Consider the following 14,927-nt stretch of genomic DNA (forward strand, 5'->3'; position numbering starts at 1 on the left):
TGCAGAGGCCATGGAGGGGTGCTGCTTACTGGCTTGCTCCTAATAGCTTGCTCAGCCTGCTTTCTTATAGAACCCAGGACCACCAGCCTAGCAATGGCATCACTCACAATGGACTGGCTGCCCCCTTCACCAATCACTAATTAAGAAAATGCCCTACTCATGTGTCTATGGTCCAATTTTTTTTTTTCTTTTTCTTTTTTCTTTTTTTCAGGGCTGGGGACCGAACCCAGGACCTTGCGCTTCCTAGGCAAGCGCTCTACCACTGAGCCAAATCCCCAACCCCTATGGTCCAATTTTAATGAGGCATTTTTTTCTCTACTGTGGTTCCCTCCTTGCCAGTGGCTCTAGGTTGTGTCAAGTTGACAGACTAGCCAGCATAGAGAGTGACTGAGGAACACACTCAATATCTACCTCTGGCCTCCACACATGAGCACACATATGCACACACACACACACACACACACACACACACACACACACTCACACACGCACTCACACAGTGCACTGAATGTAACTTCGTGTTCCTGCTGCAGAATGCAAATTAGCCTTGGGGTTTCTGTGCAGCCAGTTTTATGCAAGGACAGAATGTCCTGTCCGGGACTCATTGTGGCTCCTTCTGTCTTCTGCCTCCAGTGCCACCTATTGAATTTTTTATTGCTCGTTTATTTGTATCTTTGTATTGGTTTTTGAACTTTTTTTTTTTTGCAGATGGAGTTAATTGGGCCTGTAGTAGCTTGCAGCACACCGTGTTGTTTGTCTTCTAGAATCCCAGGAATTTGAGGGATGCCATGTTGAGGCCAGGGATTTTAAGCTGCTTCCTAGGGTGACCTGAGATGTAAGGGGACAAGACAGCCCTTGCAAACCTAGCTGTTTGTCTCGCTCCCAAACCCCCTTTGGTTTTGTTTTTTTTTTTTTTTTTTTTCGGAGCTGGGGACCGAACCCAGGGCCTTGCGCTTCCTAGGCAAACGCTCTACCACTGAGCTAAATCCCAACCCCACGCCCTTTGGTTTTTAAATTGTATGTCAATTTCTTGTTTTGTGTGCTGCTCCTTTGTGTTGGGCGACTCAGGTAATGGGTCATGTTCATCAAGCTGCCCAGGGGAGAAGTCTGCAGGTGTGGGCACTGCAGAAACCGGAGGCAGCGGGAGCGAGATTACAGGATGGTGAAGAATTTGGGGTCAGGTTGAGCTACATAGCTTGACGCTGTAGCACAAAACCAGAACAGGCTGAACGTAGTGGCTCCACCTTGAACTTGGCAGGTAGAGACAAGATGATGAAAAGCTGAAGACCTGCCATTGGTGACATGGACTGTCTGAGAGACAGACAGACAGACAGACAGATAGGAACATGGCTCCATTGGTAGACCACTATCATACATGAAGCCCTGGGTTCGGTCCAGTGCATCATGATACACTACCTGCATTACTGTATTCCTACAACATCAGCACTCAGAAAGCAGAAGCTAGAGGATCAAAAGTTCAAGGTCGTCCTATGCTACATAAGTTCCAGGTCACCCTGGCCTAAGCGAGATTCAGTCTCAAAGCAAAACAACACAAGGATGGGTCTAGTAGCCAACTTACAAAAAAAATTTTTTTTTCCCTAGATAAGGTTTCTCTGTGTAGCCCTGGCTATCCTGGAACTAGCTTTGTAGATAGACCAGCCTGGCCTTAAACTCAGAGATTCACCTGCCTCCCAAGTGCTGGGATTAAAGGTGTTTACCTCACCAGTGTCCAGCTTTTCTTAACTAATTATTATGTATGAGTGTGGGGTTTTTTGCATGTTATGTGTGCACCGAGGAGGCTCATGCCTGGTGTCCTCAGAGACCAGAAGAGGATATTGTGATCCCCTGGAACTGGAATCAGGCAGCTGACAATAAATTGGGGTCCTGTGAGAGTGTGAATGCTTTCACCAGTGCGGCTAAACATCCAGCTCCACCCTTGTTGCTGTTGTGAAACAGAGTCTTACTGTGTAACCCTGGCTGGCCTGGGAAGGTAAAGCAAGCGGACTTCGAACTCACAGCTGCCTGTTTCTACCTCCTGAGTGTGCACCACCACACCCAGCTACCTTATTTTTTATTTTATTTTATTATTATTATTATTATTTTTAGTATAGAATAGAGTTTATTCAGGACATGGGGAGGGGAGTTAGGAGGGTAGTAGGGGCAGAGAGAGAGAGAAGAAGAATAGAGAGGAAGAGGAGTAGAGGCCAGCCATGAGCATGGGGGTGTGTAGCAGGAGGAGGGATGGGGGGAGAGTGGGGGCAGGAAGGAGGAGCAAGAAAGAGCAAGAGCTCTTTTGTTGGTTTATGTGTACACGAGTGCTTTGCCTGCACACGTGCCTATGTACCGCATTATGGCCGGCTGACAGTTTCAGAGGTTTAGTCCATTCAGCCAGACAAGGTGCTGTAGAAGCAGCTATGCGCTCCACCTCTGGATCCACAAGCAGCAGGAGGAGAGCACCATTGGGCTTGGCTCTGGCTTCCCCAAAGCTTCAAAGCCCACCCCCCAGTGACACACTTCCTCCAACAAGGCCACACCTCCTAATCCTATCAAACAGTGCTACTCCCTGGTGACCAAGCATTTAAATCTATGATCCTTTCTCATTCAAACCATGGCATTCAATCAGGCTTTTTATTGTGAGAGAGAAGAATTAGAGTCATAAGACAGATATGTTGATTCCTCATATTACACCAGTTTACGTCGTGAGGTTGTATTAAAACAAGAAAGTTGTAGAGCCCGGAGTGTACAGGGCCTTCCCAGCTACTTGGGTAATAGTTCCTAATGATGCCATTTACTTCATGTTCGAGGAAATCCCTTCTAATCCTAGCATTTGGCAGTTGAGGAAGGAGGTTCAGTAGCTTAAGGTCATCCTCAGCTATATGAGTTCAAAGCCAACCTGGGTTGCATGAGACCTGGTCTCAAAACAGGTAAAAAGCCCACTAAACCAACAATAAACTCTTCCCAATATCCCATTTTCCCTGCAGGAATAACAGCCAAATGAAGAAGCGTCCAACTTCTGCAGTGGGCTACAAGAGACCTATCAGCCAGTATGCTCGGGTTGCCATGGCAATGGGGTCCCATCCCAGATACAGGGTAAGAAGCTGGGAAGTGGAAACCAGGAAGAGAGAGAAACCCAAGGAGAAGGGGTGCTTACAGCATGTGCTTCCTCTTAGTACCTGTTGGGGTTGGTCTTGTGTGCTGTGTATTCAGATGCTGAGTTCTGTGCCCAAGATAGGTTACGGCCTGGACATGGGTATTGTATTGACCAGTGTGACCCCAATAATTTATGATTGGATAATAAAAGGCTAGAGAGGCTGTGACTGGACAGGAGAGGAAGGTGGAACCTGAGATGGGGAGACTCAGGTAGGGACCACGGGGAGGAGAAAGATAAGGGAAGGAGGAGATGGCCATGAGGTGGAATGGACCATGAGGATGGGCCAAGAGTAGCATGTGATCAAGAGAAAACATCTTGAGGACACACACTGAGCAGAGCAAACAAAGCAAGACTCAGCTGGCAAGTAACCCAGGCCTGTGGCTGGGATGTAGGATAGAATAGCTCAGAACCTGGCAGTTAGGGATTACAGTTCATTAATAAAGCCATACTCGGTTTGTGTCTTTTATTCAGGAGCTATGGGCTAGAGTGGAGGAAGAAACCCCCCATAGATTACTTCTATAAGTATCCCATCCTGTCTGTGATACATAAGACCTGGAAGATAACGCTCCTGCTCACATCCAATGCATTATTTTCCCACAGGCTGAAAATATAATGTTTTTGGAACTGGATGTATCCCCGCCGGCCATCTTTGAGATGGAATTTTCTCATGACCAAGAACAAGATCCACGAGTACTACACATGGAGAGGCTCATGCGGTTGGACAGCTTTCTGGAGAGACCTTCCACGTCTAAAGTGCGAAAGTCGAGATCCTGGTCAGTACAACTGTGGTTGGAGTGAGCCCTGGACTTGGGAAGTGGGACTGCGTGGATTGGTCAAGGCTGAAGAGGGTTGGAGTGGTAGCCAAAGAGAGCGTGGGGAGGGAAGGAAAAAGCTTTCATTTCTGTTCTCTGGTTCCCCTAATCTTTCCTTTGGTCCATCTCGTTGCCTCTCTACAGGTGCCAGAGTCCTCAGCGGCCTCCGCCACCCTCCACAGTTCATGCCTCCATGGTCTCTGCTCCTCTGCACCCTGCAACAGTGGTAGACCATGACTGACACCCTTCAGTCAGGCTGCCCATCACAAAGACTCCTAGGACAGGGCAGCCATCCCTGGTTCATCCCATCTGATGCTTGGTGCGCGCGCGCGTGTGGGGTGTGTATGCATGTGTGTGTGTGTACTAGTGTGTGTACTAGAAGGGGCAAGAAACCGGCAGGTGGTGCCTCTGCCTGCTCTCCGGGCCTCCTTTATTTAATTCTGTTATTTATTCGTGGAGCTTGGTTAGTGAGGAGAGATTCCCCTCGCTTGAGCTGCCTGGGCCTGCCATGGTCACTGCATAGCTTCCTGTTCTGGCTGGGGAGAGACCTCAGTCAGGCCCCAAGCTCCTCACGTCAGCTGCCCCTGAGGGAAGATGGCTAGTGCCTGAGAAGACAGTGCTTCCTTTACCCGTCCAAGTTCACAGTTTCCATCTTCTTGTCTGATGGTGAGCAGCCCCTGATGCTTTCTGAGGCTGGGGAACTGCGGGTGTCCACTGAGGGCAGTGTTGGGCTTGCACTCCTGGTGGGCTGAGCCTTGCTCACCTCTCCCTGGGCCCTAAGCTCTTCGAACCTCCAGGGCTCTTTCCCAAGGACTCTCAGTAGCCTAGTACTCCTCCCAGGCTCTCCGGCCTTGGCAAGAACTCGCGGCTTCCCCAACGCCACTTCATTGCCAGCCCTCTCTACCCTGGGATTGGGAATTGTGAACCAAACAGTTGTTGCTACCACGAGACCTACAGGAAGTGGAACAGTGTGGAAAACGCATGGAATGTCATCAGGGGCACTCTCTCCTCAGTTCCTTTGGTTTCCTTCTCTCCTCCAAGAAGTTCCTTTGGAGAACAAACCATCAGACCCCCTCTCCTCATGTGAGGTGTAGCTTTTCCTGCTCTGATCACTGTTCCCTGAAGCTGTCAGGTCTCAGTCCACAGTGGAAAGAATCGGTGTCATTCCGCCCCTTACTAAACGCAGATAACAAAATCCTTCGCTTTGTGCCTCCAGCTAATACAAGAAACAAACCCAGGCCCAGTCTTTGCCAGAGTCACCTTTGACCCCTATTTCTTAGTCACATCTTGGGGTGGGGGGGCACTATTTTGTTGAAAATCAATCCATTCTTTACTACTTGTGTGACTTGGTCCTTCCTCACCTTCCTTTGTGACCACCCCAAATGTCTCTGGGTATTGCAAGTGATAAGTAAATTTCTATTTTAAAAAGTTAATTTTCATTGACCTTTATTTTTTACATGCAAGATAAAACTTATTTTTTTAAGATTTATTTTTATTATTTTTAAACCATGTGTGTCTGCATACATGAATGCAGAGGTCAGAGGCATGGACCCCCTGGAGCTGGAATTATAGGTGGTGTGAGTCACCTGATGTGAGTGTTGGGACTTGAACTCAGGTCTTCTAGAGGAGCAATATGTGCTCCTAACTGCTGGGCCATGTCTGGCTGCTTCCACTTCCTCTTCTTCTTCTTTTTCTTTTCTTTTTTTTAGGTGTAGTCCTGACTTGCTACTAGTAGTCACTTGCTCTGTGGCCCACCCTTGCCTCAAATTTGAGGCATTCCTGCCTCAGCTTCCCAGGTACTGGGATTATAGATGTGAGCTATGATACCCAGTCTTTATTTTTAAAATGTTTTTGTGTGTATATATATATATATATATATATATGCAATTCCACAAAATTGTTTGGAGTCACTCAGGTTGAGGTAGCAGAATTGCAGTTATGATTGTCTGTTCTATAAACTGAAACCTTGTTTAAAATGTTTTTCAAAGCTGGAGAGACGGCTCAGTGGTTAACAGTGCTTGCTGCTCTTCCAGAGGGACCCACGTTGGGTTTTCTAGCATCTATATCAGGCAGCTCCAGGAGATCTGGAACTCTCTATGGCCTCTGCAGTGACCTGCACACGCATGAACATAGCCACCTATAGATACAGGCATATGCATAACTAAAGATGAAAAAGTTCCTCACAGTTGGGTTTGAACTGAGTTTGGTGGATACACGCACACCTTTAATCCCAGCACCTGGGAGGTGGAGGTAGACAGATCAGGAGCTCAAGGGCTTCCTTGACTCCATAGCAAAAGGGAGAAAATAAATAATAAATTAAGAAGTTTAAATTAAAACCACCCAGTTCTATCTATCCTGCTAACTTGGATTTCTTCCCTAATTGCGTTTCTGATATGCCTCTAAGGAAAAAAAAAAATCTATAATCCTCCATTTCTGCTGTTTTGTGTTGCTTTGTTATATTCTGAGACAGGGTCCCTCTGTGTAGCCCTGGCTGGCCTGGGACACTGTGTAGACCAGAGTGGATGAAACTTGCAGCCATTTTCCTGCCTCTGCCTCCAGAGTGGAGGGTTACAGGTATGTATCACCACGCACAGCCCAGTCTCCAATCTTCCCAAGTCCTGGAGCTGCTCAGAGGCTGCTGATGAGCACACAGTTTCTTGTAAAAGGAATCGTAATTTCTGCTGTTGACATTTAACTGTTTACTCCTTATTATTTATCGAGCGTAAAATTAAGTTGAAAAATTAAGAAGTTCTCTTAAAACTAAAAATCATACTGCCAAATATGTCGACTTATTTTCAAGATGTATATTTTGGTGGGCTGTGGTGGGTAAATTCAGTGAGAGAAAATGGAGTTAGGATTTCAAGTGCCCTAATGTTGGGAGTCCCCTTCCCTGGCTTATGAGCAGGTCTGTTACTTAGGTAAGGCATGAAGCCGACAGATCTGCCAGCTTCTGTGTGGCAAAGGGCAGCAGGCCGTTCTCGTCCTTGGGAAATAAGCCCTTGCACCATTCAGGGTCCTGTCTGAGGACCACCTGCTTTGCCTCCACTGTTGCGCTTTCTACTGTTCTACTGGACTGAATGACAAGCCTCCCGGGTACCTGTCCTTCAAGGGAATCCTAGTTTTCCATCACAGCCCTATGGTGTGACACTCAGGATTCAAATCAGAGGAATGGCTCTCTCTGGGACAGGAGCTGTGTGTAGAAATCTCCTCCCTGTGACTTGGGCACTGAGGGACCTCCCCCTGACCTCTTTGTCATTTGTAGATGAAGCTGCACGAGTCACTCCATTCATCCCTTGGACACACTGACTCCACATTGTCTGGTTCACTGCCCCGCACAGTCTTATAGCACAATATACCCCACTTCAGCACCGCAGCCAAGGCTGGGCCCGATGTGTGGTCAGAGGTGCTCCTGCCTATGGCGTTGTACATGTGTGTTTATGTGTGTTTATGTTTACCTCTACAGGGGCACTACACTCAATGTAAGCCCTGGGGACAGGGCTACCAGAGGTGGCTGGATCTCAGTCTCTGTCTCGCTCCTTTTTCTTTTACTGTATCAGACATCTGATTGACAAAGGGTGGGCCTTAATTAGGATCAAATTTCTGTCTGTTGCTATGGCCTTTAGTTAAAGTTACACACAGTGGCCCATTCTTGTCACTCTATACATATGACTATCTGGGACATATGTAATATATTAAAATATATAAATATATACATATTATAAAGCATTAACCTCTGTCCCCTTGGTTTAGGATGGAGGCCTTTCTGTTGAGTGGATGTGCACCCTAGCTCGGTGCTGCCAGCAGCCTGCAGGCCCCAGCGCTGTTGAGATGAACACAGTTGACAATAAAGGAATGAGTGTCATTGTGGAGTCGCCTGCCTGCTTCTCTCCCTTGCCTCTTCCAAACTGCAATCCCCTCCTCATGTTCGCCTCTCTCCAGCCTTTTCAGCAAGGGCTCAAACGTACTTGGAGGCACCCACAGCGATCAGAAAGTCAGAAGAGAAGTAACTGCTCAATGAGAGGGTGTCTGTAGAGCTGGTGGATTCGCTTGGCTGTTAGGGAGCGTGTGTAGCGTGTTCAAGGCACTGTTCCATTCCTGGCATGGGACATAGGCTAGGGCTGGGAAGAAGTGCAGTGGGTAAGGTGCCTGCTGCCAAAGCTGGCAGCCTGACTGGATCCCCACACAGGGCCCACACAGTACGGGGAGACAACCGATGCCTACAAGTTGTCCTTTGATCTCCATGTCTGCTACAGCGTGGGCATGCACACCCACACATACATGCTGTAACATATGATCCAAATAGGGAGTATTTCAATGGAGAGAAGATAAAGGGAAAGGGCCCAGTCAGTAAAGTCATGAGAAGTTGCGACTGGCGCCCTACACCCACATAAGCTAGGTGCACCACAGCAAGCCCGTGATCCCAGCACTGGGGAAGAGGGGAGGGTATCTGAGGCTCACTAGTGAGTCCAACTGAATATGTGAGCTCTCAGGTTTAGTGAGAAACTCTTAAATTGCACATTTATCTGTCTATGTGCCTAATTTATTAATTTATTTTGCTTGGTGTCCAGGCATGCGTTTGGAGATCAGAGGACAGAGTAAGTTCTCCCCTACCATGTGAGTCTTAGAGACTGAACTCAGGTAATTAGGCTTGGTAGTAAGCACCTTTACCTAGTGAGCCATTTCCCCAGCCCGAGAGTCATTCTCAAAAAAAGGAAAAGGAAAGATTTAGGAAGACACGTTTGGCCTCTACAAATATGCATATATCATTCCTAACACACACACACACACACACACACACACACACACACACACACACACACACACACACACACAAGATGGAGAGGCAGAGAGAATGAATTTATCTGCCCAGGAGGTAGAAATGCTCTTCTAGGAGGTCTGTGCCAGGGCTGTGGAACAGTCGCTCATGTTCTATGATAGCAGCCATCAATCACTTAGTTCTGAGCTATGGCTCACCACAGAATCGGTAGGGGATACTTGGATTAGCTGTCAGGGATTGGACAGAAAAAAGTTTGTGGAAAGCACATGCTTGTGCCTGGCATATGGGGAGTGCTAGATTCCAATACCGACCCTAGTTTGTGAACTGGGCGGAGCCCACTGAGAGAACACACAAGCACCACACCTGAGGCCCTGTGATCCACTTACTGTGCACAAAACAAACATCTTGTCCATCTTGGAGGGAATGGAAGTAGTGACCCAAAGCCTCATGCCCCCGCTCACCAGGCAGAAACACCAGTGAGCAGTCTGGGCACTGAAGTGTTATCAAAGGTATTTCTTGCCCCTGTACTTCCAGCCCTCAAGCTCCCAGACTTTCAGGCTGAGTGTCACCCTGGTGCTGAAGACATCTGCCAGTGGTTGAATTGGGCTCTTTGAATAAAAAAAAAAAAAAAAAAAAAAAAAAAAAGGAAGGATACAGTGAGAATTTTGGTTTCTTAAAAGACCCAGTTATGGGTTTTTGTTCTAATTCTAGGTGTGGGATATGGAGCTGCTGCAGACTGTCCACAGCTATGACTGTCTCGTGCTCTAGGAGGGCATGGTTTTTGCCAGCTGCATATAGTTTATGTCTAGCATTCTGGGGACTCTTGAGAGGGTGTAAATGTGAGTGCTCAGAGGGCCTGTGGCAGCTGCTGTTCCTGCTGCTGCTTTTACTATTGCTGGTTGGCTGGATTTCATGTTGGAGGTATCCTGATGACTGAGACTGGACTCGCCCCAAGGAACCCAATGCCCCTAATCAGCAGGAAGTAGTCTAAAACAGTCTATACCATTTCCTCTCTAACCACTTTTCTTTCCTACCTAGTATTTGAGGGTTGGAAGAGGTTAGGGTGGAATAAGGGTTGGAAGGTAAGCAGATCAAAGAACTCAATAAAGCAGGGCTGCTCCTAGGTATGGCGGAAGAGGCTTACTGTAGATGAGGGCAAGAGCACAGGTGGAGACAGAGGCATTGGGAGAGTCAAGAGTGAGCAACCCTGAATCCTGAGCCCAGGCATGTGAGGAGAGGTGGGAGGAGAGATGGGAAAGGAACCACCAACCAAGAGGGGGCAGCCTGGGCCAAGGGACTAGCATAGCTAAAATGGCTGAGTTATATAGGTGTCAGAAGAGCTGGGAGGGGGAAATACCTGGGCTGAAAAGGTAGGGTAGGGGACAGGGAATGCCAATCAGGAGGGCTCTGTCATAGAGACTGAGGGATGCTGGGAAAACCCGGCAGCCAGCCTCCACTCTGACATATTAACGAGCACTTCAGAGACCTGGGACCCTTAACACACACTTAACACACAAGTTTGAGTACTCCCAGGTAGGAAATATGGCCCTTCTGTGTTCAGAAGAGAAGTTGGGGAAATTGATCTTCTCATGGACACGATGATGAAGCTATCCCTCCTCACCCCAAAGCCTGTCGTTTTCCTCTACAGCAAGCTCCTTCTCTAAGCCTTGGGTACCAAGGGAAGCAACAGCTTACTACTTGAGTGTGATAGAAAACATATCTGCCTTCAGCTTCCTGCTGATGTGCTCTAGTCACAGGCTCCTAGGACAGGATCTCAGTCTTAGTGGCCAGTTGGTGGGGACAGGATTGAGGGGTTTGGATCAGATAGGTGAGGACATGGCATGAGGACAAGACCTCCAAGAGTTACAAGTGCAGTGACAATGGGTGGTTGTGGCAATAGCAGGGACAACAACATTGTCATGAATGATGCTGAAGCTACGACTGAGTGAGGGTGGGAGGTAGCAAGACTCTGGGCTTGATCCTCAGAACTGGAAACAAAGAAACAAATGAAGAAGCTGACAGCTGCAGTGGGGTGGAGTGTTCTGTCTGGGCACGGCAGAGATTCAAACCCTAACAGGTTGGGTAGGCTTCGGACAGCTAGTATCATAGTGTGTGTGTGTGTGTGTGTGTGTGTGTGTGTGTGTGCGCACGCGCGCCTGCATGCCTGCATGACTCTATGTGTACCATGTGCAAGCAGATGCCCAGGAAGCCAGGAGGGTGTGAGCTACCTAATGTAGGTGCTGGGTATAGGCTCCTGGACCTCTGCAAGCTGAGCAAGTGCTTTGTCCCCTGAGCCACCACTCCAGTCCCACAGCTGATGCTCTTGACCACAGGGGTTACCTGCACTGAAATGATAACCTCAGTGGGGCACAGTGGCCCACATCAGTGATCCCAGCATCGGGAAGGCAGAAACAGGAGCACTGCAAGTTCAAGGCAAAATTGATCTCCATAGCAAATTCCAGGTGAGCCTAGGCTATATACAGTGAGACCCTTCTCAAGAAGACCAGTGTGGGGCTGGAGAGACTATTCCTGCAGAGGATCCAGGTTTGGTCCCCAGCATCCGCAGTGAGTGGCTTACAATTGCCTGCAACTACAACTTCAGGGGATCCAACACTTCTGGATTCCCAGGGCACCTACACTCACCTACAGAGAGATGCATACCCATAAAAATGATTAAAAATTAATAAAAAAGATAAACCAACCAAGTATCCCCATCCCCCACAGGAATAGACCTGAGAGAGCTCTCTAGGGCTGGGAGATGGTTCCGTGGGTAAAGTGCTTGTGCTGCAAGCATGAAAGCCCGAGTCTGAGTCCCAGCACGCGCACGCGAGCGCGCGCATACACATACACACACACAAACATGAAAAGCCAGGCTACATGCAACACTGATGCTGGGGTTGGAGAAAGGACCGTCCCAGGGGCTTTCTGGCCAGCCGGTCTAGCCCACCAGTCAGCTTCAGTGAGACTGAATCTCAAACAATGAAGATGGAGAGTAATGGAATAGGGAACCTTATATTAACTTTAGCCTCCATGGGGGCATGCCCACGCCTGCATACACATAGAACACGAACACACACACACACACACACACACACACACACACACACACTCTCTCTCTCTCTCTCTCTCTCTCTCTCTCTCTCTCTCAGCTATCCAGGGAGCCACACAGAAAATGAATCACTGAGAAAGAACAATGCTCAGAGGAAACTAAAGTGGCCGTGGACTGAGAAGACGCTCAGCAGGAGGTAGCTGGCGGTCAAGGGACACAGTCCAGGCCTCAGGGACCTAGCAAGCAAAGTTAAAACTGACTTCTAAGCTGTGTGAGGACGGAACGTACCTTTAATTTCAGCAGAAACAGGCAGAGATCTCTAAGGTTGAGGCCAGCTTGGTCTACAGAGTGGGCTCCAGGATAGCAAGGGCTATACAAGGGTTTTTGTTTGAAAAACAAAAAAACCTGACCCCTAAGTTCTCTTGGCTGATGCAAGAATTTCAATGTAATCTCTAGAAGGAAAAACTTGATCTGCTTTTATTACTTATCTCGCTACTTAGTGGAACCACCCCTCCCCCTCCCCAGCTCGTCATAGAAGTGTGAATGTGGTGCTCACCCTGGGAACAATGGTTCCTATTTCAGATTCCCTCTTCCACACCTAGTGAGCATCTTCAGTTGAGGGATACGACAGCTCTCTTTGATGTGCAAAGCAGGCTGCTTCTCTCTTCTTTGTTACTGCAGGCGTCAAGGCTGGAAGCTGCTGCTGTTGTGACAACTTACAGATGTTCATGGCCCCTTTTCCTTGTTGAATTAAACACGTATGTTGACTGCATTTTGTTCCCGTTAGGAATTGGAAAGAAAAAGGAGTCAGTGCATTAGACTGAATGGGGTAAATTGATTATGAGTCTTGGTGCCTAGCTCCTTCCAGGAACTGGAGGCCCTGGATACCAACCAACTCTACCAGAGGGAGCTGGGGGTGGAGGTGGGGGAGGAGATGGGGAGAGAGGAAGGACAGCAAGAGCTTTGAGTCCACCCCCACTCAATTTGTCTTACAAAGGAACAATATTCAGGGGCGTTTCTGAAAACCCCCATTTCTCTGAGTGGGGTGAAAGAGGTGGAGAGGGAGTATAGTATTTATAAGTGCATTATAGAACAAAGGCAGGGTATGCAGTGGAACCCATACCCAGAAGCACCTATACAAAAGTCTTATCAACTGGAAAATGGAATCCAGTTGGAATAATTTATAATATTACTCACTTCACCAGTAAAGATTATAATCATCCATCCACTCATTCATTCATTCACCGACACTTGAATCCCCACAGTGTGAAAGGTTTTATCTGTTGTCAACAGTGCTTTAGGGAACTCCTGCTCAAGTAACAGAGTTCTGAGGCAGAGATTCCAGTCTGGGGGGTCCATACAAATCAGGTCTATCCTCCAAAACCAAACGAAAAGAGTAATGGCGAAAATTAGAAAGAAAAAAAAAGGAAAATAGAAACGCTGACATAACTTAGTGTTTTGAGGCTTGCTGGGCACTTGGAGGCCCTGGGGGAGATGGAAGGCCATGGCAACGATCATAAACAAGAGAGGAGTCACTGCCGTGTGGAGACTTCATTTGTCTTGTCACAAGATACTTAGCCATCAGACCTGTTCCTGGAATCCAAGGTGACTGTAGAGTGAATGGCTCATAGCAGAGGAGACGTGTAAAATAGACTCTTAGCTCCTCGGTAGACGTTTGCAGGGCCCAATGAGCAATCTGTCCTTTTAGCAAAAGTGGCCTCCACATCTGTCACACTCACTCTGTATGGCTGCTTTTCATCAGCCAACTACCCTGTTTTCAATTGAAAATTTTCTTTTTCCTTTAAAACATTTTACATTCTGTGTATGAATGTCTTGCCTGCGTGCATGTGTGTGAACCTGGTAGATCCCTTGAAACTGGGATTAAGATGGCTGTCGGGCATCTTGCAGGTGCTAGGAATCGAACCTGAGTCTTCTTCAAACAAGTGGCCTTAACTGCTGATCCGTCTATCCAACCTTAAAAAAGAAGATCTTCTTTTACAGAGTCCTTCCTTGATAGCCCTGGGTATGATACCTTACTATGTAGATGGGCTGGCCTTGAACTCGTGATACACCAGTCCCCAGGTGCTGGGATTTCAGTGTGCACGCCTACAGCTGACTTCCTCATCAAATCCTGACCAGAGTACTGCATGAGGTTCCTAAATTCCTAAACACTAAATTCTTTGTATTGTTGCTTTCACTCCCTGGCCTTTCCCTTTTATGCTTCAATCCTCCAGTGCTGTCCTCCACAGAACAACACACTATATAGCCAGGCACTTGGGAGGCAGATGCAGGTGGCAGATCTCTGAGTTCAAGGTCAGCCTGGTCTACATATCGAATTCCAGGCCAAGGCTGCACATAGTGGGTTCCCATTTCTAAGAGCCAAACGTAGGTAGATAAAATAAATCACATTATAGGGAAAAGGAGATGCTATAGCAAAATATATTTAAAATGTGGAATAGGGTAGAGAATGTCATTCAATTGGCAGAGTATTTGCCTGGTGTACCCGAAGCTCTGGTTTCTTTCCCCAACACCCAGAAAGCAGAGGCAAGAGGATTAGAAGTTCGAGGTCATCCTGGGCTACATATCAAGTTGGAGGTCAGTTTCATACATGAGTTCTTTATCAAAAGATGAAATAAAATATAACATAAAGCCAGGTTTAATGGTGGTACACTTGAGAAGCTGAGTTTAGAGGATCACAGTAAGTCTGGAGCCAGCCTGGACTACATAGTTAGCTTGGGCTGAAAAATTCTGAAGGGGAAAAAAGTTTGGGCACTGTGTTATGTACCTATAATCCCAGCAGTCGTGAAACAGAGGACTGGATACATTGGAGGCCAACCTGGTCTGCACATTGTGTTTGAGGCAAGCTCATCCTGTCTGGGGACAGGGAATAAAATAAGGTCCAATGGGTGCCTTGCTTAACAGTCCCCAACACTTTACATTGTACTTTATTTCAATTTTGTTTATTTGTTTCTTGCATCTCAGACTGGCTCCAAACCCCCTGGGAACCAAAGGTGAGTTTGAACTTCTGACCTTCCTATCTCTAGCTCCCAAGTGCTGGGGTTACAGGTGAGCAATACTCTGCTCGACAAAGAAACAGCTGTCGAAAGACACCAGATTTGGGTGAGGCTTGTTGCCAGC

General features: G+C 47.5%; 1 protein-coding gene across 1 annotated transcript in view; it reads left to right on the plus strand.

Annotated features, from left to right (window-relative positions):
- Positions 1-5,396, plus strand: part of Kif3c (kinesin family member 3C) — a 40,098-nt gene extending 34,702 nt beyond the window's left edge. Inside the window, exons 6-8 of the mRNA XM_032909056.1 lie at positions 2,982-3,090; positions 3,752-3,924; positions 4,108-5,396. Of these exons, the coding sequence (XP_032764947.1) occupies positions 2,982-3,090; positions 3,752-3,924; positions 4,108-4,204 (379 nt within the window). The 3' untranslated portion in view covers positions 4,205-5,396. The remainder of the gene's footprint in view (positions 1-2,981; positions 3,091-3,751; positions 3,925-4,107) is intronic.
- Positions 5,397-14,927: the final 9,531 nt, after the last annotated feature.

The sequence above is a fragment of the Rattus rattus genome, chromosome 7, assembly GCF_011064425.1.
Source record: "Rattus rattus isolate New Zealand chromosome 7, Rrattus_CSIRO_v1, whole genome shotgun sequence".
Classification (NCBI taxonomy): Eukaryota; Metazoa; Chordata; class Mammalia; order Rodentia; family Muridae; genus Rattus; species Rattus rattus.